This window comes from Trematomus bernacchii, unplaced genomic scaffold, assembly GCF_902827165.1.
Source record: "Trematomus bernacchii unplaced genomic scaffold, fTreBer1.1, whole genome shotgun sequence".
Classification (NCBI taxonomy): domain Eukaryota; kingdom Metazoa; phylum Chordata; class Actinopteri; order Perciformes; family Nototheniidae; genus Trematomus; species Trematomus bernacchii.
Window position 1 is genome coordinate 422,454 of NW_022987678.1, and position 25,710 is coordinate 448,163.

The following is a 25,710-nucleotide window of genomic DNA, read 5'->3' on the forward strand; positions in this document are numbered from 1 at the left end:
GCTCCCTGTTTACCACGAGAGAAAGCAAGAGAAGATGGCCGTCTACTAGCTCCCTGTTTACCACGAGAGAAAGCAAGAGAAGATGGCCGTCTACTAGCTCCCTGTTTACCACGAGAGAAAGCAGGAGAAGATGGCCGTCTACTAGCTCCCTGTTTACCACGAGAGAAAGCAGGAGAAGATGGCCGTCTACTAGCTCCCTGTTTACCACGAGAGAAAGCAGGAGAAGATGGCCGGCTACTAGCTCCCTGTTTACCACGAGAGAAAGCAGGAGAAGATGGCCGTCTAGCTCCCTGTTTACCACGAGAGAAAGCAAGAGAAGATGGCCGTCTACTAGCTCCCTGTTTACCACGAGAGAAAGCAGGAGAAGATGGCCGTCTAGCTCCCTGTTTACCACGAGAGAAAGCAAAGCAATCAAACCTTCTTTTTTATGTACTGTGGTGTCTTATATAGCGCTGAATGTGATGCAGAAGGGAGCTATATATATATATCTTATAATAAATTGCTTTCAATATTTCTTTTTTTACAATATCATGGTGCCAGAAATAAACCATTATAATTAAACAAAAGAAAACCCTAGATCCAATCCACGTTATACATACTTTTCTGAGTAATTCATTACAGTAGGCGCTTTCACACCGGAGTACTTTTCCCCGTACTTTTCCCGTTTAGTTCCGATAGTTCCTGGGATTTTGCGTTCACACCAAAAAGAGAACTTAGTTCATGAGAACTTTTCTCCCCAGGAAAGTACCTGCTCTCTAGCAGGGACTGAAAAGGGGGGAAAAGTTCCAATTTCTGATTGGCTGGGCGGATTGCAAACCACGCCCCGTAAAACTCGGAAAAGTTTTGTGAAGCCGCCATTGTATTTGCTGGCATTAGCATTATTAGCATTAGCATTAGCTCCGCGCACCAACGGAGAGAGAATAACTTATGGCAACACAAAAGAATACATGTGAGCGGTGGAGATGAGGAGGTGTCGGCGTTCTGGCGATTTACTCGGAAGTCCTCAGTCGAAGCTGCTGGGAGTCCAGCAGCTTCGACTGAAGCCGGTCCCCAGCTCCAGGGACTTCCGGCCGGGGACTTTGGGTGGCAGTATACGCCGTGAAGTTGTTTGCGGCCTGTCAGTAAACCCAAAGCAGAAGAAGAAGAAGTGACGTCAGCGGCTTCATTTGCGTAATCTTCCCTCAGGGAACTTATTCCGGTGTGAACGCGATCGGCTCTTTGGTTCCATGGGGGAACTAAGTGCTGGGTACTAAGTGCTGGGTACTAAGTGCTGGGAACTAAGTACGGCAAAGTACTTGGTGTGAAAGCGGCTATTATCTTTTTTTTTAAAGAAATATGCAGTTACAAGAGACGCTCATCCCCAAGTCTTTGTCCTTCTGTACTGTACAATACTACCCAAACACTGATAGGCTGAGAGATAGCATGAAGATACACAGAGAAAAAGAGAGAGAGAACCCAACAGGGCTCCGTATTCACAGCTGAGGGGTAAAATGTGACGGACAGACAGTTAAATAATCATAACAGTCTCTTTTCTTATACTTTGAAAAAATAAAAATAAACCCCCCCTCCCTTGGTTAGGAAGGGGAGAAAGACACGTAAAAACTGAGCAGCATCCCATCTGTCTCCCATCCATCAAATCCATCCGTCCAATCCACGCTGGCTGTTGTCAAAGCTTGTTCTGAAGTGATGATGAAAATGATGATGACGGTGAGAGCAGAATTTTCATTTAACAATAAAAACAGAAGACGTATTTAGAATAATATGTAGTAGAAGGCACTGTAGCTGATAGAGAGAGACAGTCACAGAACCAGCTGATACTGAGCTTCTATCCCACAATGCAACAGAGGTCTGAAACATTAACATTCCCACATCGCTGAGAGACAGGTAGAGTGAACAAAACACAAAGAATACAAATTAAAAGCCAGAGGGGCTGCCGTGTGGGATACTTTAACCCCGACACTTTAAAAATGATGAGCTCAGCTGTATGCTGCAACTCAAAGCTCCCAAGATGCACTGCTGCTGTTGCGACAGAAACAAAATAAACGGAGCCCGGCCCTGATTTGACAGTGACAACAACTTGGCAAATCTACAATAATGTTGCAGTTGTTTTTTTTTCCTCGGGTTAAGGAAGCAGGAAGTAGGTCACCAAGGAATGAGCAGCAAGACAACACTGCCTTTTGATAGGCTGAGGCAGACAGACAGGTTGTCAGACAGATTAGACAGGCAGGTTTAAATACACTGCTGCTCCTTCTGACTTTTCTCTCAAAAGAAGTACCAAGATCCAGAAGTGGTGAGGCTGAGTGACTCCAAACCTCCACTGATTTGGGCGTCAAAGCATCCCAAAAGAATCCATCGTTCCATCCGAGCGGTGAGACAGAGACGGCAAATGGTGCTCCGACCTCCGAGGTGTACAAGTGAGACAGAGGAGAGTAAAAGAGGGGCCGAGGAGGAGTCGTTGAGGCGTCGTCACTCGGTGAGCAGCTGCTGGAGGAGGCTCTTCTGATTGGCTGCTGGGTTCTGGGTCCCCTGAGGCCCCTTCTGGGGGGCCAGCGCTCCGATGGGACCCGCGTTCAGGTAGGAGGAGTCGCTGCCAACCAGGTTCACGGTGCACTGGACGTCTGCAAACACCTGGACCTGCTGCACCTGCAGGGGCAGAGAACAAACGATGATACAGGGACCAGTAGTTCCTATCTTTTTACATTGGCTTTTGTTTCTACTTGAGATGTGTGTGATGTGTTCTTTTGTTTGTTGCTTTCGGGACTCCACGTGGTCTGTGTTTTGTTTTTATGTTAACTAGGGATGATCGAGTGGGCGGGGCCTATGGGGATCTTCCATTTAAAGTGATGTTTAAAACTCAGTTAATGGGGATCATTCACTGGCGCTTCCACAAACAACAACCAACATAATTATTACATTCAAATGAAGTACATTATTCAAGTTTACATTAACTTTGGATAATATCACGGGAGAAATGAGCGGAGTCTCTCTCTCTCTCTCTCTCTCTCTCTCGACAGCCCATCAGTTGCAGCTCACTGATCCAGTAATGAGTGACCCGACAGTGAAGAATACATATATTTATAACTAGTTTAGCTTGTTCCAGAGGTAGATAAAATAGCTAAGTGTGTTAGGTCTAACTCTTAATGTGTGTTCTGCTCCGCTCACCGGTCCGTCACAGCAGGTGGAGCTGCAGGATTTCTGCTTCACACACGTTGCATGCCGCTATTTTATTGTCATTTTCGGACACCTTCAAATACTGCCTGACTGGTGAAGCCATTTTGGCGAGCTTGTTTTGCCGCGCACCGTGTCATGTATTTTACGTCATGTGATCGGCTCTCACGATCGGCCTTTATAGAGAGCACCGATCGATCGGCAGAGAGTGAATATCGGCCGATCGATCGATCGGAGCATCCCTAATGTTAACCTTACATTTCTGCCTCATGTTGTTATTGTATTCATGTTTCTGTGGGTCTTAATTTTAACCTTTGTTCTTTCTCGGGAAGCCCTTTTTTTTTTTAATTCTATTTCTGTGAAAGGTGCTATACTAAATAAACCTATTATTTAATTAGACAGGGCCGGGACATAGTTATGCTACTGCATCAGAAGTATTGTAGGTCCATTTAAGCTAAAGTAAATCACTTACATTTATCTCCAAAACTGCACCAAGTTACAATACTCTCCTGTTGTCAAACTTTGTTCCTTAGCGGCGTATCTTAATCCTTGTTCTTTGACGCTGAAGAATAAACCGGTCAACGTGCATGTATTATATGTGTGGCATTATAGTCGCTGTGTGCGAACTGTTAAAACATCATGAGGCACGTGTGAACATTGTATCATGTATATATATATATATCCTTGAAGTAAACCATAAATCTAAAGGAAATCTGGTAAAAACCCGCCTGATTATCCCATGAGGTTATGACACTATGGACAGAAACGTTTTAGTGGCATAATATCCAATGTATGCAAACTGTTTTCAAAATACAATCGCGTATTGACTGAAAGAATAAAATATCGATGCGTCTATAATGACGTCATGTCAAAAAAACATTTTGAGGAAAGGTCTCCAAAGTCAGGTGGTATAATGATGATAATAATAATAATAATAATACATGACACTTATATAGCGCTTTTCTGAAAACTCAAAGATGCTTTGACAGAGAAGAAAACGAAGAAAACTAAAATACATAAAGAGACAAACAGAAAAGGGGGGGGGGGGGGGGGGGGGGGGATGGTCAGAGGTTGAATGCAGTGTTGAACAGGTGGGTTTTGGGTGATTCTTTGGATGGGTGACAAATGGACTGACAGATCCCTATCGTGACATTAAACTCCGTTGAGCTTCGTATCCACTGACCTGCTGGTCGCTGCACACTGAGCCCACGTTGCTGAGGTTACTGTTGCTGAGGCCCACCGGCTGCCCCATGGCGGGTAGAGATCCGACCCCTGACCCCCGGGGCGCCATGGAGACGGTGATGCTCATGTTGTTGTAAACCCCCTGCTGGCCAAACGCCTGCCCTGCACTCTGTCCTGACGCACTGAACAGGCTGCAGCACACAGACAATCAGAGCATTACAAATATATCTAATTTTAATTATAATCATGTAACAAACAGGGGATTTTACCACATTTAAAGGTCACCTATTATGCAAAATGTGTCCCCTCTGTGTAAAGAGACTCTGAAAGTTTCAGGAACAAAGATTCTCTCTCTTTTTGTCCTGATCCATTTATATAAAAACCTGTCTGAAAATGAGCTGATCAGATTTTGGCCACTTTATGATGTCATAACGATGTTTTGTCTTGTGTAACCATTAGCCAATCAGCAACCAAGGTAACCCCCCCCCCCCGAATCTCCTCCTAGAGCACCATTGTGTTCTTTGTAACCAAATGTCTCTCAGAGGGGCGTGGGGAGGGGCTCCTTATTTTCATCTAAAGTAACAGACAGAGAATCAGCACTTTGGAAACAGGGCTGAAACAGAGGGGATTATGGGACGCTGCAATGATCTGTTTGGTGTTTCAGCCAATCAGAGACAGGCTCTGTATATATCTGAGACCTGTGATATATTGATGATAAACAGTATAATAGGGGACCTTTAATGTTTGCACAACATCTGTTCCTTACCTGTTGCTGCTCATGCCGGTCTGTTGCCAGCTCTTCATTTCTGGTGACTGGTAGCCAGGGGGCGGGGCTTGCTGCAGCAAAGGACTCTGGGAGGTTGAGTTTTCAGGTGACAACAACGGGCTGGTCGGGCTCATCTCCGGAGGGAAAGATGGGTCTGCCTGGGCGATTACTTTAAAAGAGGAAAATGCATTTCTTAAATTCACTATAACTATTTCATTCGACTATTTTATTTCTTCATTCTCTGAAAGTCTTAAATATATTGTTTGTTGGAGGAGCCTGGGGATTCAGATGTGCACTAACAAGGCTGTAACTGTTGGACATGATAATAAAGCCTTTGACCTTTGAATTAAAGATGAAATCCACCATAAGGAGAAGCAAAACAAGTGTGGATTTGATATGTTTCTATGTGTATTATTAGCCTGGTCTTGTAAATATGGTAGAAGATGTGTCCTTGAAAATGTCGTGGATCTGATGTAACACTCACAACATTAGAGAATAAAACAAAGAGGAATCAATAAAACACAGAGTCAATAGCGTAATGCCCCTACCCTACATACTAAGAAGATCTTACAGCTTATATATGCGCCTCAAAGTGCATGCGTAGTTGAACTCTTCCTGACCTCATAGTGTCAAATTGCATTTTCTGTTCCCCCAGACTTTAAATAATTCTAGGTTCCATGACCCTTTTCTGCTGATACCACACATGCCAATATAGACAACTCTTGGTCATACAAATAATAATAATAAGAATAAATGTTATTTGTAAAGCACCTTTCAAAGTGCTACAAGGGGCGTTAGTAAAAACATCCATAGAATCCTTGCTAAAAATAACAAAAATTGGCTAAGGAAGACGGGGGGAGAAGCGGCAACAGACCGTGCCAGCGTCCTCTCCTGCTCTCTAATAGAATAGATCGGCCTCCTTCCAGAAACTAAATGAATACTGTTGGAAAAATACTGAATGTTCCTTCTATATCAGAGTAGCACATGATAACAGAAGCTGTGTACGTAGCCGGATGTATGACTACATGGATGACGCTCATGAGACACTGTGTTGAAGTTATGATGTTCCTAAGATTGGCATGATGACACAGCCCCTAGAGAGATAGGCATATGACTGTCATGTTTATTGCTTACGCAGGCCTTAGCTAATCTTAACTAATGTCAGAATACTGCTTTGAACCAGTATTCTTTAGGGGTGTAACGGTTCACAATCATTTCGGTTCGGTACGTACCTCGGTTTTTAGGTCACGGTTCGGTACAGCAGAAAAAATGATCACAAAACATAACATATTTTTTTGGGGGGTTTTAATTATTATTAAACTGTGAATAATGTATTAGCTCAAATAAATACAAAATAAAATAAAATAAACATTAAGGTGCAGCATTTCGATGAACTGAAATAATCTGTATTTGAACTGTACTGTACTCACCTAAGCAGCCAGCTTGACATTAGGACTTGCTTGTCATTGTATTTTCATGTTTTTTTTAAGAAAGATGAACTTGTCCACATTACTTGCCGAAAGGGCAGATCTGCTGGCACTAACAATGTCTCCTGCTGTGGAGAACACCCTCTCGCTAGGGACAGAGGTAGCAGATACAGCCAGGTAGCGCTTTGCTAACATGGCAACATAAGGATATTTGGCGTTTGAAATAGCTTTGGCTCGGTCTGAACTTGTTGCGAGTGGTGGAGGCTTAAATGCTAGTGGGAGTTGGGTTTGCACTTCAGTCATTTTTCTTTTGGTACCGGTGATATTCACGTTCGGGTGATGCCTTTTCAAATGAGTGTGCAAGTTTGATGTATTGCCAATTTTAGTTGAACAATGCCGACAAACAGCTTTGGTTCGGTCCACCTGTCTTTGTCCGTCATCCTTGTACGTAACTGCGAAACCAAAATGTTCCCAAACCGGAGACTTCAATGTCTTCAATACTAACGCATCCCTGTGACCAGCTCTCATAGTATGCCTCTCGTCCAATGAAATGACTTGGTCGCTCTATGACGCGTTGAACCCAATGTGAGCAAATTACACTGAACGCTGCGACACAGCACCTGAGATCACTTCCAAAAAGTTGTTCACGTTCTCAACTTTTTACGTTTAACGTTATATTCGTTCGTTACGTGTACCGAACCGAAGGGCTCATACCGAATATTTTCAGTACGAATACGTATACCGCTACACCCCTAGTATTCTTCCATCTTGTTGACTGTAACACCCTCTCTTGTATATCAGCATATCAAGGACTCTACTCTGGGAACTATTTGTTCCACGCAGCCCTGTGTGTGATGACTACTTCCATTCTTGCAAGGATAATAAATACATGTATCCTGATATTGAAGACCAAGCCGGTGACGAGTGAGATTTTTCGAACAAATACTCACTAGTATGGCTTGAAACACATGATTATATAAAACAGATTCTACAAACTCACCGGCCCCTCCGAACTGCTGGAACAGTCCCTGCTGCAGCGAGGCGTTGACGGAGCTGCTGAACTGGCCCTGAACGCCACTCATCAGTGCGGGGTTGCTCAAAGGGACTCTGCCGGGCAGCTTGTTGTCCAGAGGAGCCCCGGGGGACAGGGGGCTGAAGGGACTCGGTGAGGTAGGGGGTTTTCCCGTCATTGGGCTGTTGTACCCTGGTGGGAAGTTGAACTGCTGCTGCTGCTGCTGCGGTTGAGGCGTTGTTGGAGGACCTTTAGTCGGAGCAACGGCCAGGTTCTGCCTCATCAGCAGGACTTTCTGCTGGAACATCTGCCTCTGACGGTGCTGGATGCTGTAGAGCTCCCTCTGACGCTGGGCCAGCATCTGGGCGTTCAGGGGAGGCTGCTGAGAGACACCGTGGAAAAGAGCAACTATGAACAGATGTATGTCATTCATGTAAAGATACCATGTACAATATTCTGTGACAATGTTTGCCAATAAAAAGTAAATTACAAAAAAAAATGAAAAGGGCACGTTACAGAGAAAGAATTATTGACTTTTCTTCAAAGTAATATACAATACACTTTGGGAGAGCTGCAGCAATTGTAAAAAGACTGGACATTAGAGTGATCATTCGTAAAGATAATATCTCTATTAACATTGAAAATATATAATAATAATAATGGTAATAGATTACAATTGTATAGCGCCTTTCAAGGGACCCAAGGCCGCAGTAGGAGTGGAAGCTGTGATGGGTTAGGGGTCAAAGGCCATGGTGAACAGGTGAGTTTTTAATGAAGACTTCAATATTATATTAAAATAATCACGGTGTGATCTGTTCCAGGATTTATTATCGAGTCTATAGTAGGGCTGAACGATTAATCGATTTTAAATCAAAATTTGAAATGATGCAATTATCAAATCGCAAAGCTGTTTTTTTTGTTCTTCTTGTGTGTCAGTCAGCCACACTAGTCAGAAGTGCTGTGCTCCACATGTACCAGCCATTGTTAACCAATCAGAAGTGGCCCATGATAGTAGGTGAAAGACAGATTGATCCAATCACCTGCAAAGTACTTTTGAAATACTTTTCCAAATGGAGCTTTCCTAGATGGTGAAACAAAGCATCTGAGTCAGGTTAGTAATGCTCCATCACATGTTATCTATTACAGGGTGAATCTTAAACTGAAGCTTGACTTTAAAGCATCCCAACAGAAGTTTCATGTAAGTTTAGTTCTTTCACTCGTAGCTCGGGCTGCGGGGGTGCCAGAGACAGGAGCTCTACGACCTTCCTAGCTGGAGATATGGCCGCATTTTACAATAAACTTCCGTTGGGTCGCTTAAAAACAAATATCGCAAATCGAATCGCAATATCTGTCAGAAAAATCGCAATTAGATTATTTCCCCAAATTGTGCAGCCCTAGTCTATAGAATACTGTTTTTAGGCCAGGACTTCTTTGCAGCACCTCAATTCTGTCTGTGTGTCTGTCTGTGTGTCTGTGTGTCCTGTCTGTGTGTCTGTGTGTCTGTGTGTCTGTGTGTCTGTCTGTGTGTCTGTGTGTCCTGTCTGTGTGTCTGTGTGTCTGTGTGTCTGTCTGTGTGTCTGTGTGTCCTGTCTGTGTGTCCTGTCTGTGTGTCCTGTCTGTGTGTCTGTGTGTCCTGTCTGTGTGTCTGTGTGTCTGTGTGTCTGTGTGTCTGTCTGTGTGTCTGTGTGTCTGTGTGTCTGTCTGTGTGTCTGTGTGTCCTGTCTGTGTGTCTGTCTGTCTGTGTGTCTGTGTGTCTGTCTGTGTGTCTGTGTGTCTGTCTGTGTGTCTGTGTGTCCTGTCTGTGTGTCCTGTCTGTGTGTCCTGTCTGTGTGTGTGTCTGTGTGTCCTGTCTGTGTGTCCTGTCTGTGTGTCCTGTATGTGTGTCCTGTCTGTGTGTGTGTCCTGTCTGTGTGTGTGTCTGTCTGTGTGTGTGTCTGTCTGTGTGTCCTGTCTGTCTGTGTGTCCTGTCTGTGTGTCCTGTCTGTTTGTCTTGTCTGTGTGTCCTGTCTGTGTGTCCTGTCTGTGTGTCTTGTCTGTGTGTCCTGTCTGTGTGTCCTGTCTGTGTGTCCTGTCTGTGTGTCTGTCTGTGTGTCCTGTCTGTGTGTCCTGTCTGTGTGTCCTGTCTGTGTGTCTTGTCTGTGTGTCCTGTCTGTGTGTCCTGTCTGTGTGTCCTGTCTGTGTGTCTGTCTGTCTGTCTGTCTGTCTGTGTGTCTGTCTGTCTGTGTGTGTGTGTGTGTGTGTCTGTGTGTCTGTCTGTGTGTCCTGTCTGTGTGTCTGTCTGTCTGTGTGTCTGTCTGTGTGTCCTGTCTGTGTGTCTGTCTGTGTGTCCTGTCTGTGTGTCTGTCTGTGTGTCTGTCTGTGTGTCTGTCTGGGTCTGTCTGTGTCTGTCTGTGTGTCTGTCTGTGTGTCTGTCTGTGTGTCTGTCTGTGTGTCTGTCTGTGTGTCTGTCTGTGTGTCTGTCTGTGTGTCTGTCTGTGTGTCTGTCTGTGTGTCCTGTCTGTGTGTCTGTCTGTGTGTCTGTCTGTGTGTGTGTCTGTCTGTCTGTGTGTCTTGTCTGTGTGTCCTGTCTGTGTGTCTGTCTGTGTGTCTGTGTGTCTGTGTGTCTGTGTGTGTGTCTGTGTGTCTGTCTGTCTGTCTGTGTGTCTGTCTGTAGAACCTGCATTAATAGATTTTTCAACCGCACTGACCAGCAGAATTAGCTAAACACAACATTGAATATTTCTATCTTTCAATGTGAAATGCTGTTGTTAACAATTATGCTTCACATCTAACAGATCTGGATGAAAAAAAGCTTTAATTTGAGTTGCGTTTCTGATCAAATGATGTATATTAGATAGTAAATATCGACTCTCTTTGCTCTGCTTTTAGTCTCTACAGATGGCGGTAGAAAATACCTGTTTAGCGACTAAACGCTCCACTTTGTTCACAAGCTAGTTAATTACTTTATTTGTTCTGCTCCTGCTGGAAATGATGCAAGTTACCAGAACAACAACAACCCCATATAGATAATCAAATGCTCCATCAACAACAATCAATACAAACAACCCTGCATATAGTTATTTGATTCACTGTGAAAAGGAAATTATTGATTACAGCAGCTCAAAGCTATATTTCCTCAAAGTGTTCGAATCGATGTAAACAAAATGATGTTGGTTGTGTTTCCGGCTCTGTAGATAAACAGGTGTGTGTGTGTGTGTGTGTGTGTGTGTGTGTGTGTGTGTGTGTGTGTGTGTGTGTGTGTGTGTCAGAGATGGAGTACTCGAGTGCCGATTTTCGGGACTCGTGACTCGACTCGGACTCGCGCACTGATTGACGCGACTCGGACTTGGACTCGTGAATTCTCGCGCACGATGACTCGGACTCGGACACTCCTTGGGTGACTCGGACTTGGACTCGGACTCGAACACAGGTAATGATGACTCGGACTCGACTCGGACACTCGGACTTGGACTCGGACTCGAAGAGTGGTGACTCGAGAGTGACTTGGACTCGTGAATTGGTGACTTGACTACAACACGTGTGTGTGTGTGTGTGTGTGTGTGTGTGTGTGTGTGTGTGTGTGTGTGTGTGTGTGTGTGTGTGTGTGTGTGTGTGTGTGACCCACCTGCAAGGGCATCTGAGGCTGTTGGACCCCCGGACGAATCCCTATGTTCACATGCGGGGGGGTTCCTGCAGGAAACGCCGTCATGCCTGACATCCTGTTCTGCAGCTGAGGAAAAGAAAGAGAGAAACATGAAGTCAGACAGGTGTTGAAAGAGAAGAAGGTAGATGATGATAGTAGAGTAAAAGGAAGGCAGGATTTAATAATACAGAACAAATCAATCAGATCATCAGAGGCAGAAGAAAAACATTATTGGAGACAGAAAAGAAGACGGATGGGAGGGGAGATGTATTAGTGATGATGGAGGACAGGGGAGTTCTTTAAAGAGCTTTGTAATCAATACTTATACATTTAAATAAGAGCTATTGTAGGATTTAGACCAGGGGTGGGGAACCTGTTTTTCCTGGCCAAGGTCAGGGTCCTTGAACACAACACGAGCCTAACGTGTCATCACGTGGTATATGTCTCGTCTGACAGGGGTGCAGTTCTGACGGAGAGCACCAGAACGCGGCTCTGGCACTTCCAAAAATTGCAGTACCCATAAGGAGCCGTACACATGCCGCAGTTTTTGCGTGGCTGTGTCTTTAGTTGAAAGCCCAGTGGCGATCTGTTCATCTGTCATACAGTCAATAACTTAGCATCTGGTTAGCTAGCTATGCTAACGAATATAAGAAGCTTACTCTACAACCAGTGAGGTAAAGGCACATCTTTATATGATCATTATAGTTATAAAAAAATAAGAGAATAAAGTAAACGGGTATAAAATACTATATGACAGTAAACAAAAGTTGTTATTAATAAACAAGAATACAGTTTGAAAGGGGAGTGATTTGTAAAATATCCATAAAGAAAAAGAAAATCTGCTTACAGTTCTGTTTCATATGGGTGTTGAGAGATGTATCCATAGATCTCTTAATGTTGCTCTCAAAGTGCACCAGATTGATGCTTTTAACTTCAACATTTAAAAAAAAAATCTTCCCTTGTTCACATGGATAGGATACTAAATACATTTGCACACATCTTGTGTCCATATCTTTCTGTTTTGGTGGTCATGCCACAACCGTGCACATGCATGCATGCGCGAGTCATGATAAGAGATCTGGATTAAGAGGTTGCTTTTTCTTTGCACAGCATGAAAGAAAGGCGAAATGAATGGGCTGTGATTTTAGTTTTTTTAAGCAGAGGTCAATCATTTGTACGGCCCTCGGAGGATGTTGAAGAAATTGAAATGGCCCTTGAGAGGAAAAAGGTTCCCCACCCCTGATTTAGACTAAAAGAGAAAGCTTTGAGTCAATACTTTGTGCTTCATTACACCTCTCAGCATTTGAAAAGTATGTGAAAGCACTTAGAGCAGAGAAAGTGTGAAAAAAAACTCAAATGTGTTTGCTTTTACTTTTTTATGTTAGATTTGAAGTCATTGAATCAGAAGAATACATCACAACTCTAATGGCGCATTTCCACTGCAGCGCGTAGCACGGTTTAAGCATGCCAAACCCGGCCCGTTTTTTGTTGCTTTTCCACTAGGGGTAGTTCCGGCTCAGGGCTACTTTTTCACAGTTTTTCTGGCCCTCCAAAATCGAGGTTCTTCCCGGGCCAACAACCGGGCTGAATATGCTAAACTAGTGACGTAAACACTCTCGACTGCTGAATGGTCAGAGAGAAGCGCTGGCAAGGGGGCTACAACTACAACAAGATGGACATATTTGACCGTGATTTAATTGTAATACACGTTTCAAAATGATGCCGAAGTAACAACATACTGATACCGGTTAGTAAAAACCATGAATTAATGCTTTGTCAAGTCTGCAGACAGACGGCAGGCGAAACACCTTTTAAAATGCGTGTTTTCTGAATGGAGATCGGCTAAGCTAACGCAGTATATGCTCCGACCATCCACACTCACAACAACGGCCTACAGACATAAATAAAGCAGCGACTGTATTCTCCATGACACAGGCAGTCTGTGGTTAGTACTTGTTTCACTTGTGTCTAGTTTCTGAACAGATATGAGGAGCTGTGAGCTCTGAGTGCTAACAGCTAACGGCTGATGTTGGTTTTGTGGTTCTCATTGAAGATGACGTCACGGCTCCGCCTACACTGCGTTACTATGGTTACTGCCCCAGCTACTAAACTGTAATGGAAACGCAGCATAAAGTGAGCCTGGCCTACCAACTATACCGTACTAAGCCGTGCGAGGCCCTGCAGTGGAAATGCGCCATAACTCTCTTTGCACAGGTTTGACTGTACATAGTCACAACTATATTCATTTTGTGACATGTGCACTAAAGAGACTTGCAATTATTTGCCCTAGACTTCTGCTTTCAGACGTAGTTAATGATGAAGTTATTACCCTATCAGATAATAATCCAATGTAGAGGCAATAATGTAATATAATACATTATTTTATATATATTTAAATATGTATATTTATGTAGTCTTAAAGTTACAACCGGCTCTTTGAGTGCAACGATTAATGCTGATGTGGCCCGCGATTAAATTGAGTTTGACACCCCTGTTTTATAGCATCCTCCATCCCAATTTGAATATAGTTGTTATGAAAAACTACATAAAGCCACCCCTCCTACCTGCTGTGGTCCTTGCAGTCTCTGTTGCAGCTGCAGACGCAGAGTGTTGGGGGGCAGTCTGAGCGCCGGGACCCCCCCCTGAGGACGAGTCATGCCCGGTCTGATCCCGATGCCCGTCGTTCCCCCGGGAAAAGCCCCTCGAGGAGCTCCAAACCCCAGACCCTGAGGCCCCGCAGCCACCAGCTCTGGAGGAAACTGAGCCTGTGGAGCTGCGGTGAACTGGGACGGGTAGGAAGGGAGTTTAGGGTCCATCTGACTGGGGGGGGCAGTGGGTTGCTGGGTGCTGAAGGTCGGAGGGTTAGGGTCAAAACAGCCACCCTGGGAAGAGAGACAAAATAAAACAAAGGGATATTAATGGTCTGTTTCTTTTGTAGAAATTAAAATGCAATACCTTGGTTGCTGATTGGCTAATGGTTACACAAGCCAAAACATCGTTATGACATCATAAAGTGGCCAAAATCTGATCAGCTCATTTTCAGACAGGTTTTTATAGAAATGGATCAGGACAAAAAGAGAGAGAATCTTTGTTCCTGAAACTTTCAGAGTCTCTTTACACAGAGGGGACACATGTTGATGAAGAAGAGACATGAAGAAGAGGGGACACATGGTGATGTAGAAGAGACATGAAGAAGAGGGGACACATGTTGATGTAGAAGAGACATGAAGAAGAGGGGACACATGTTGATGTAGAAGAGACATGAAGAAGAGGGGGCACATGTTGATGTAGAAGAGACATGAAGAAGAGGGGACACATGTTGATGTAGAAGAGACATGAAGAAGAGGGGACACATGTTGATGTAGAAGAGACATGAAGAAGAGGGGACACATGTTGATGTAGAAGAGACATGAAGAAGAGGGGACACATGTTGATGTAGAAGAGACATGAAGAAGAGGGGACACATGTTGATGTAGAAGAGACATGAAGAAGAGGGGGCACATGTTGATGTAGAAGAGACATGAAGAAGTGGGGACACATGTTGATGTAGAAGAGACATGAAGAAGAGGGGACACATGTTGATGTAGAAGAGACATGAAGAAGAGGGGACACATGTTGATGTAGAAGAGACATGAAGAAGAGGGGACACATGTTGATGTAGAAGAGACATGAAGAAGAGGGGACACATGTTGATGTAGAAGAGACATGAAGAAGAGGGGGCACATGTTGATGAAGAAGAGACATGAAGAAGAGGGGACACATGTTGATGTAGAAGAGACATGAAGAAGAGGGGACACATGTTGATGAAGAAGAGACATGGAGAAGAGGGGACACATGTTGATGTAGAAGAGACATGAAGAAGAGGGGACACATGTTGATGTAGAAGAGACATGAAGAAGAGGGGACACATGTTGATGTAGAAGAGACATGAAGAAGAGGGGACACATGTTGATGTAGAAGAGACATGAAGAAGAGGGGACACATGTTGATGTAGAAGAGACATGAAGAAGAGGGGACACATGTTGATGTAGAAGAGACATGAAGAAGAGGGGGCACATGTTGATGTAGAAGAGGGGACACATGTTGATGTAGAAGAGACATGAAGAAGAGGGGACACATGTTGATGTAGAAGAGACATGAAGAAGAGGGGACACATGTTGATGTAGAAGAGGGGACACATGTTGATGTAGAAGAGACATGAAGAAGAGGGGACACATGTTGATGTAGAAGAGACATGAAGAAGAGGGGACACATGTTGATGTAGAAGAGACATGAAGAAGAGGGGACACATGTTGATGTAGAAGAGACATGAAGAAGAGGGGGACACATGTTGATGAAGAAGAGACATGAAGAAGAGGGGACACATGTTGATGTAGAAGAGGGGACACATGTTGATGTAGAAGAGACATGAAGAAGAGGGGACACATGTTGATGTAGAAGAGACATGAAGAAGAGGGGACACATGTTGATGTAGAAGAGACATGAAGAAGAGGGGACACATGTTGATGTAGAAGAGACATGAAGAAGAGGGGGACACATGTTGATGTAGAAGAGACATGAAGAAGAGGGGACACATGTTGATGAAGAAGAGACATGAAGAAGAGGGGACACATGTTGATGTAGAAGAGACATGAAGAAGAGGGGACACATGTTGATGTAGAAGAGACATGAAGAAGAGGGGACACATGTTGATGTAGAAGAGACATGAAGAAGAGGGGACACATGTTGATGAAGAAGAGACATGAAGAAGAGGGGACACATGTTGATGTAGAAGAGGGGACACATGTTGATGTAGAAGAGACATGAAGAAGAGGGGACACATGTTGATGTAGAAGAGACATGAAGAAGAGGGGACACATTGTTGATGTAGAAGAGACATGAAGAAGAGGGGACACATGTTGATGTAGAAGAGACATGAAGAAGAGGGGACACATGTTGATGTAGAAGAGACATGAAGAAGAGGGGACACATGTTGATGAAGAAGAGACATGAAGAAGAGGGGACACATGTTGATGTAGAAGAGGGGACACATGTTGATGTAGAAGAGACATGAAGAAGAGGGGACACATGTTGATGTAGAAGAGACATGAAGAAGAGGGGACACATGTTGATGTAGAAGAGACATGAAGAAGAGGGGACACATGTTGATGTAGAAGAGACATGAAGAAGAGGGGACACATGTTGATGTAGAAGAGACATGAACAAGTGGATTTTGCATAATAGGTGACCTTTAATGATCGGTTTATTAATTCTAAATGAAAATGTATTTAGCCTTTCCTAACTGCACTTACAATCCCTAGTGTTACTATCTTTAAATCAGACACTGACCTGCACCAGTTTGTCGATACCCAGAGCTTTATCCAGCTCAGCCAGCTCGCTCTCGTCGGTGCCGCTGAGGAAGGAGACCAGCTGCTCCAACAGAGCTTTCTCATCGTTACGGCCCTCAGGTGTGGTGGGGGGTCCGAGCACTTCATCCAGAGTACAGGGCACACACTGCCTGCTCACACACACAAACGTTGTACATTACTACACTGTATTTGTTGTAACTTATGTTATTTAAGGCAGTAAAAACATTTGTTTATTTGCTTCTTGACAGAACTTAAGGGTAAAATGTTTCACAGGAAATGCTTTTAGTTTGAAGTGCAAGTATGCGTCCTGCTCTTACTTCTTCCTGTTATGATTTGGAAAAACGAATACGAGTATGTTGAGTGCATTTTCCCGTTTTCTACCGTTCTTGTTGAAAACTGTTACATTAATCAAAAGTAAACACGTTCAGTTTGGACAAGATTCGCTTGGTTGTTCATTCGAAGCTTCTATAGAGAGGCGAAGTCTACATCTACTTCCGACCCATGGGACCTTATTTCGGAAAAATTATGTATTGAAGTCAATGGGGAGAGAAAGATTATCTCTCGATCCCGTTTGAATTGTGCCACCAATTACACATATGATGTTTGTCAATTTTAAAAAATTATTTCCAAGTCAAAAAAGTCACAGTTTGTCGTAAAACTGTTGAAATATAAGACTATGAAAAATACGCAACTGGAAAGACTACAAATCCCAGAATCCTGGTCCCGCATGCTGGCTCTTACGAACCGACTAACTCCCCTTGTGTGTATGTACAGCTCTCAACATGCCCAGACTTGGAGTGATTTTCACCTCTTTTAATACTTTCCGCCTCATTCTGAAAGAAAGAAGTGAAATGTGCCAACGTGACGGCCGTCTTGGTGTGTGGTGCGAGACGGGAGATGTAGTTCATTGAGCGGTTTCACACCAAAAAAAGTGTTACTTCACAGTTTTACGACACATTTTTATTTTTTTGACTTGTAAAATTATCTTTTAAATTGACAAACATCATATGTGTAATTCGTGGCACAATTCAAACGGGATCGAAAGATAATCTTTCTCTCGCCATTGACTTCAATACATACTTTTTCCGAAATAAGGTCTCATGGAGGTCCCCCGGAAAGGGAGGGACTTCGCCTCTCTTTTGCACAACAGTATTATCATCGGGTTAAATCAACTTTTTATTTTAAACCCAGTAGAAAGTAAAATACAATTTTTCCAGGTTTCATTTGCGTGTCACTGTGTTAATTGTTAATCTATCTCAATAATTGGCCATTATATTTCAAATAAATCAACTTTTTATATCAAAATACCTATAAAATCTCTGTCTTTTTACTTCCTGTGAAACTGAAATGTTTGATGACTCGCTCTGCACTTTTTTTACAAAGGTTCATACACTCATATGAGACTTTAGGAGGCTAGCTAGCAACCATAAAAACCCAATTTTGAGTTGTAGTAGTTAAGACAAGTAAAGGAGAATGTGTGTTTTGGACATAGGGCAAATACTTTTGTTTTCATTTATCATTAGTTATAACTCAATCATGCCGATTTCAAACTGGCTCTGCATTTGGAAATGGGCAAACGGTCTCTTTTATCTATCCCTCATGTTCCTGATGATCTAACAACAGGTGAGGTGTGTGTGGAGCCAATATTAAATGACAAAATACTGAGAGTACAGTAAAGCTTACTCTTGAGGTGAAGCCAGGGGAGCTTGTATTCCCAGACCGTCAAAGGACAAAGCGTCAGACAGAACCAGAGCCTGGAACTGGGAGTCTCCCGCATCCATTTTAGAAAGGCCTGAAAACAGGCACACAATTACAACAGAGGGAAAAATAAATTAACAAAGAAATTGGAAACAGCATTCAGTTGTAACTTCTTCTAGATCATAAATGATATATTAGATGTTTCATATTAAAGGTCCCATGTCATGCTTTTCCGGTTATTACCCGTCCCCTTGTGTGTTATGTAGCTTTTTCTGCATGTAAACGGTCTGCAGAGTCACAAACCCTCAAAGTACACCCTGTAGCGAGTAAAACTCTAACACAGAAAAGACCTGTCTATGCTGCCCCAGAACGCCTCGTTGGACATTTCTCTTTTTCTTCCTGGGTACAGTGACGTGCCCATACCCAAATGGACCCATTGGCTCCTCACACACACACACTCTCTCAGCGGCGAAACTGTGACGCGCTTACACTGTAGGTGCGCCGCGTTTGGGGGTGCGGGTGCTAGTGGAGCCTCACAGATGGGGGTGCTGCAGCCCCCTCAGCACCCCCCCTTCCCGCGTCCATGGTGCTCAGGCTGTATTCAGGCTGAGTTTCGCTGTCTCGCAGACCCCACGCCGCAACCAGGAAACCACACCAGTAACCCAGCTCACACTGTCCGCTCCTCACAGCAGCGAGCTGCGCAACGTCCCGCCAACACGACACCCAGACCCCACGCAGCATTCTCATCTGTTTGTCATTACTGGTATCATTACTGGTTGCCAACGCCATTGTAACACATAATCACTGATGTTCAGCTGTAACGGTGGTGGACTCATCAGAACAGAGTGGGCGAGCTGACCAATCAGAGCACTCTGGGCTCACAGGGAGGGGGGGGGGGCAGGAGCTCCAACAAGCCGTTTAGGACAGAGAGTGAATACACATACTATACAGAGATGCTGTATGAGAAACCAATGTGAGTTTGGAAAATTGAACAATATAAATCTATTCTAGTAGACCTCAACAATGGAATTATGATCAGTAGAAATGGCCATGACACGGGACCTTTAACAGTAACTTAGCGCCAGTTTAAAATTCCGATTTCCAGCCAAAATCTTTTATCTTGCTCCAATAAAGTAGCATTGTGCAGCTTGCTTTCTACAGTATAATACAGACATATATCACATCTGGAGTCATATATGTTACAGAATACATCCTGACCACAACCAATGGTGATGCTGAGTAAGAAACTTTAACCTTTAGGCGTCAGATTAACAATGCTTTTAGTGTCAAGTGTTCCCGACCCGTATTCACAAAATAGACTTTTAGGTGTGTATCCTCTCTGACTTACCAGTGGTTGAACTGAAGGGGTTGATGACTTCTGCCTCTGGGAAGGGGCTGCTGTCTTTGGGGGTCTGGAAGGGGTCTCCCTGGTTCTGGGTCTGACTGGAAGTGGGAGGGCTGCAGAAATCAAAGGATGTCCGACTCTGCAGGCCGCCATCACTGAGACCTGGGAAACAAACATGCAAGTGTTCAATATTGTCACAGAGACACTTGGGGGCGTTCTGCACTCCTGGAATATTTGTATATGTAATGTATTTATGTGTGTGGTGTGTTGACACTGTAATGACTGCCAATAGCCACTAAGGGGCACAAAGACTAACAGAGGGTAGGTCAATAAATGAATGGAGAGCTTTTGGACCATAATACTATTTTGTAAACAAACATTTTTTTCTTTTTCAAACACTAATTTGACAATTTAAATGTAAACAAAACAGGTCAGCAAAATTGATCAAGGCCATTTCCATATATCATACTGCATGATTACTACAAATAGTAATATATTGTACCATGCCTATATGTACGCTGTGTATTATGTTCCCCTCCTCTCCCTCCTCTCCCTCCTCTCCCTCCTCTCCCTCCTCTCCCTCCTCTCCCTCCTCTCCCTCCTCTCCCTCCTCTCCCTCCTCTCCCTCCTCTCCCTCCTCTCCCTGCCAGGTTATGAACGTACCTCTTAGGGGGTTAGGGGTGCCGGGGGCCTCTCGCTTCACATTTACGTTGCGGGTAGTGCTTTTCTCTCCGGGCTGCAGCTGAGTGGGGGACTGCAGTCTGATCTGTGGGGAGGGGGAGTGGAGCTGGGGGGACGGAGACTTCAACTGGGACTGGGACAGAGGGGACTGGAGCTGAGCGGCTGGAGAGTGGAGCTGGGGGGCCGGAGAGTGGAGCTGGGGGGCCGGAGAGTGGAGCTGGGGGGCCGGAGAGTGGAGCTGGGGGGCCGGAGAGTGGAGAAGAGGGGCCGGAGAGTGGAGTTTGGGGGCCGGAGAGTGGAGTTTGTGGCCTCCTCCAGGGGGGGGCTGGATCCTCACTGCCCTGTTTGGCCCCTCTAAGGCCAGGCAGCAGCTGAGAGAGAGGGTCCACATCAACAGGACCTCCAGACATCTGAGGGCGGGAAACGCAGAGATTCAAGATTCAAGGTTTTTATTGTCATTCGTACATAGCTACAGTGTAGATATATCAATGAAAATCTTAGGTCCCAGCAGCGTTTCCGCCAGGCGGGCGTCTTGCCGCCATTCAACGCCCTTATTCAGCTCGGAACGCCCTGAACTCGAGCCGAGGGCGTCCAAAAAAGAAATCGCTTGAAATGACGAAAAGGAAAAAGGACAAGGACATCCCTCTGTTGGAGGGGCAAAGCAGTCTGGTGGGATTATTTTCGCCGCCAGCAAAGCGTGTTCCTGTGACGGAACAAAGTGTACTGCCGGCGAGCCTTGGCGTTGGCTCTCAGCCCGAGCCCCATGCGTCGCCTAGAGAGCATCCCACCCCATCCAGAGCCTACGGCATCCGACAATGTCACTTTGACACCCGTAAGCCACGAAGAGAAACCGGTCAGCCACAACAAAAATAAGTTTGTTGGGACCTGGAAAATGAAGTTCCCGTGGTTGTGCTATAACAAAAAAAGTGAGTGGAGGGGTGTCCTGTCGGCAGCGGTGATTTGATACTAGGTAAATGATGTATCATGTATTGACAAACGTTACTATTGTCTATTGTGTGTGTGTGTATATATAAGGGACGGCTCAATTCAAAATTCAAGTCACGTGACACGACGTGAGAAATTGAGGACAGTAAATTATAATAACATATGGCAGATACTGTATTCAAAGTGGAGAGTTGAGCAGATTTAAAAAGAGGTAGTGTGGAGCAGCAGAAATGTGCAGCATGTTCAAAGGGTTGTGCAGGATTTACATTTAAAGGGGACCTATCATGCAAAATGCACTTTTGTACGTCTTTTATACATGAATATGTGTCCCCGGTGTTCCAGGGAACTCACCAAGTGTCAGAAAACACAACCCTCTCTATTTTCCTCCATACCCAAATCTCTAAAAAAGGGGCTGCAACGGATCTGATAAAAACTGATCCAGATTTGAACACTGTCCTGACGACAGGACGGTGGCGCTACGGCTATTGGGCCAACTCCACCAATCAGGAGGAGACAACCACGGCTATTGCCGTTCGAAAGCGCTGGAGACGCTGTAGTACATATGCCAGGCCTGTAGATGGTGCTGTTCTCACTGAATCTGCCCTTGCAAAAACAGAGCCAGAAATGGTCAAATTGAGCGAAATGAGGCATGGCTAAAATGCATGATCTGTTTGGTATTTTGAAAAAAAAAAAGTATGAATATGCCTTATATAGGTATGGTCCTACACTATATTATTCAAATATAGCATGATAGGTCCACTTTAAAAAAGGAGAAGATATTGTTCGCATGATGTGCATTAATGTAATGAATAGAAAATAGTTAATAGTTACTGTACAACAAGATTTGGAGTGCAATCCTATCAAGAGTGCGCAATAAACGAATACAGACAATAAAATCACGCCAGTAGGACAGACGAACATAAACAACCATACAGGGGGGGATAAATAGCTAAGATTAATGGCGCTTAAAGCTATCAAGTGTATTCAAATGTTTATAAATTGCATATGAGTTAAGTAATTAAAAGAATATGTAGGTTTAACAGCCCATTGTTTTTTGAAGACAGAAAACAAATTGAGATGAGGAAAAACACAGGATGGAAGAATGGAGGGTGTGAAATAATTAAAGAATAACGTGTGGCAGAGGAAAAAACAGGAGGGCCGGGGGGGGGGGGGGGAGATGATCGGTGACAGAGAGAGACAAAAGGTCAAAGGTCAGCGAGCTTCAAAGGCTGCAGCTGGTAGCCGAGCCTACAGTGGAAGCGAAGTCCAAGAAAATAAACATTCAACATGATTTACAATGGCTGACATTTCCAGTGCTCGGTGGTGAAGCCCCTTTTTCTCACCGAGCGCTGCGTAAACGGCAGCTCAGAGGGGAGGAAACGCATTAAAAGCAGCACGTCGTTACAGCTATGATTTGGGTGTTTGAGTGTCTGACGGGTCCCTGTTGGAAAGAGTCTGATGTGGTTTAAAACACTTATTGCGCATTTCCACTGCAGCGAGTAGCACGGTTTAAGCGTGCCGTGCCAAACCCGGTTTTTAAAATGCAAGAACAATGCAAAAGAAATGTCCTCCCCAGTTAATCGAATTCCAAGGCTATGTTTTTATTCATATTTTAGAGCATTATTTGCGTTTTTTGCATGAAAAATGATTAAACTCCTAGGAAAATATAGTGGAAAAGTGTTTAAAATGGAAAAGCATTTCTAGATGACCTCAAACACATTTAACAATTTAAAGGGAAAACCTAATACAGCTTTTACCGTTTTAGTTTACTCACTTTTCTCTATTCTTAACACAAGAACATTGAACCAGGATAAATGCTGGAGGTCAAATCTTTGTTTCTATTTAGAGTTATTACAAAACACCATGACTTTCGCAGCATCTGTACCGTGGAGTCTCTGCTGTCTCTGCGGCTCCTCTCTCCCACAGGACTGGATATGGGGCTGATGCAGATTCCTGGAGCTTTAGACGTTCCTCCTCCTGATGCTGCAGAAACACAGGGTCCTCCGTCCACGCTGGCTCTCTTCTCCACTTTCACCCTCACCGTCTGGAGGCTGAGAGCTGATGGAGGAGGCAGGTCTCCCAAATCCTTAAAAAACAGATTAACTATTAGTTCAAGTTCAAGGTTCAAGGTTCAAGGTTCTTTATTGTCAATCTGACATAGCTACAGAGTAATTATGTAGTTGAAAATCTTATGTCACAGGCTTCTCCAACAATGCAACATAATAACATAATAACAATAAGAGCAAGAGCAATACAAAAAGAATAATAGTTATAAAATAAAATAAAGTGATGATGTGGAATAGTGCAGTACGAGTCTATATACAAGTTATTGGAATGATATATATATATTAGGTATTAGATACATACTACTGAGTAGCAGATGAATGTTTGAAGTTGTTTCAACAGTTCAATTTTTTAACAGTCTCACTGCCCGCGGGAAGAAACTGTCTACGAATCTTTAAGGTAAGTTTAATAGCCGCTTTCACACCAAGTACTTTGCAGCACTTAGTTCCCAGCACTCCCAGCACTTAGTACCCCCATGGAACTAAGAGCCGATCGCGTTCACACCTGGGCTGAAGTCGAATAGTCCATTTAGCTTAGGAACCTTCCTAACGGAGTGAAATGACCTGGAAGTCCCTCAGTGGCCGCCATGATAAGTGCCGTTCGAATTCTCTAGATGATAGGAAAGGAGGTTTCAAACTTCCTTTATAACCTCCTTTAGCTTAGGAACCACTGGACCTCCCTAACCGAAAGGAGAGGAGAAAATGCTGCCCCACAATGCCTTGCTGCTGCAGCATTTGCCGTCACACAACAGTCGGCCGTTCACGGAAACAACCGATTATGACGAGAAATGATATCATGAAAGTTACGGTGCTTATTAAGCATTTTAAAACGTATGTGGTAAGTTGCCAAAGTGCTTTGTTTTGAACGTTCATCAGTATTATAATCAAAAAGAGAAATATGAACGTTAGTTTTTACTGAAATGATCAAATAAAGTCAACATTTCACAGTGTTTACTGAGCTGTGTGGGGTTTGTTCAACTTTTAAAAGATGCTTGAATGGTGATATACACAGTGATAGATGTTAAGGACTAACGTTTATAATAAATACATTTGTATTGATTTGAAGATCTTTTCATACAATCATACGTATTGGGATCATTTGTATTAATGTGGACCGGAGGGAGAGGGTGACGAGCATAAGTTTCACTTTCCTTTTTTATTTCAATTCCAACTTTGGTCATGAAGAATATGTTTCTCTGTTGTCCACGTTCATAAAGCATAAAGCATCAGAGCACAAATCCATACCCGATATGTCATGATCAACTATAGTTGCTCATGTTTCTCTCACTGATTGTGCTGTCATGTTAAATGTTTGTTTTTCATGTATTGTTTCTTGATATTTATTTATGTTGATGTTACACATGGAGCTGCTGTGACGCAAGTCCAATTTCAGACTTGATCTGACCATTAAAGTATTATCATATCGTATAATATTAGATGACTAAATCATGGTTTGTAATCTTTGCTGTTGATCGCCACCTCAACTGTTAAGGAGCTAAGAGGGACAATTGAGCAAGACTCGAGGAGATACACCTCTAATAAGTGACCTTTTCTAGATTTTGAACTATGCCATGGAGAGATTTCTATATTCTTTTGGTCACCTTTTCGTCTGTGTCCAGCAGAAAGCGCAGCAGCTGGTGGTCCTGAGGCTCTCTGGATCCGGCCTTGGCTGCGTTCAGAGCCGGGCTGGCAGGCGGCTCCTTCTTGATCTCAACGTCGTTTTTGTTCAGTCCTTCCTCCGTGGAGGCGTCGCTGGGACTGGTGTCCTGGAGCAGCCGGTGCAGGATCTTGTGTCGCTCCGTCAGAGTGCTGTGGGACGCCGGGCACTGCGGGGCTGAGGGGGGCGGGTTCGGAGGATGAGGTGATGCGGTGCGATGGATTCTGTTGTTGTTGTTGTTGTTGTTAATAGACTCAGCTCCCATCCCATTGCTGTCCAAGAGCTGATTGAGTCTGGGGTTTCCCAGCAGTGAGGCAGAAGGAAGGGGGGCTTTAACATAGTCCTCTCTCCATCTTTCTCCCCCTCTTTCTCCACCCCCTCCTCCTTCTGGTTTTGCAGATGAAGAGCCGGTGGGTGTACTGGCTTGTCTCTGAAGAACCGGAGAGGACATGGAGAAGCTTGACCCCCCGCTGACGCTACTCCCATCCACTGGAGATTGGAGGCCCGGCGTGGAAGGAGAGAAGGGGTTCCCCGGTACTCGAGGGCTCCCTCCTGACCCAGGACTGCCCCGTTGCATCCTGGGTGACATAAAAGAGGTAGGGGTGGTTGTGAGAGGGCTAATCAGAGGGGAGGGGCTGCTGACCTGCTGAGGACAGGTTCGATTGGGAGTCAGGTAGCCTGCGGGTGTGGTGGGGCTGTGTCCGTGGGGGGAGGGGGACGTGTTGGTGTTGTTGTTGGGGGTTTGGAGGCTGGAGGCGACGAGGCCTGAGGTCCAGTTGCTGCCGGGAGGAGGGAG

At 44.3% G+C, this 25,710-nt stretch overlaps 1 protein-coding gene across 1 annotated transcript; it reads right to left on the bottom strand.

Annotated features, from left to right (window-relative positions):
* Nucleotides 1–1,750: 1,750 nt before the first annotated feature.
* ncoa1 (nuclear receptor coactivator 1) lies at nucleotides 1,751–25,707 on the bottom strand (the record flags this gene model as incomplete). Its single annotated transcript, XM_034136265.1, has 13 exons — nucleotides 1,751–2,643; nucleotides 4,352–4,541; nucleotides 5,117–5,285; nucleotides 7,544–7,937; nucleotides 11,160–11,264; nucleotides 13,742–14,059; nucleotides 16,506–16,674; nucleotides 18,209–18,317; nucleotides 19,572–19,730; nucleotides 20,232–20,503; nucleotides 20,568–20,659; nucleotides 23,080–23,280; nucleotides 24,859–25,707. Coding segments are annotated over 13 exons (3,204 nt in total), but the record flags the coding sequence as incomplete, so codon positions are not given.
* Between the last annotated feature and the right edge of the window lie 3 nt (nucleotides 25,708–25,710).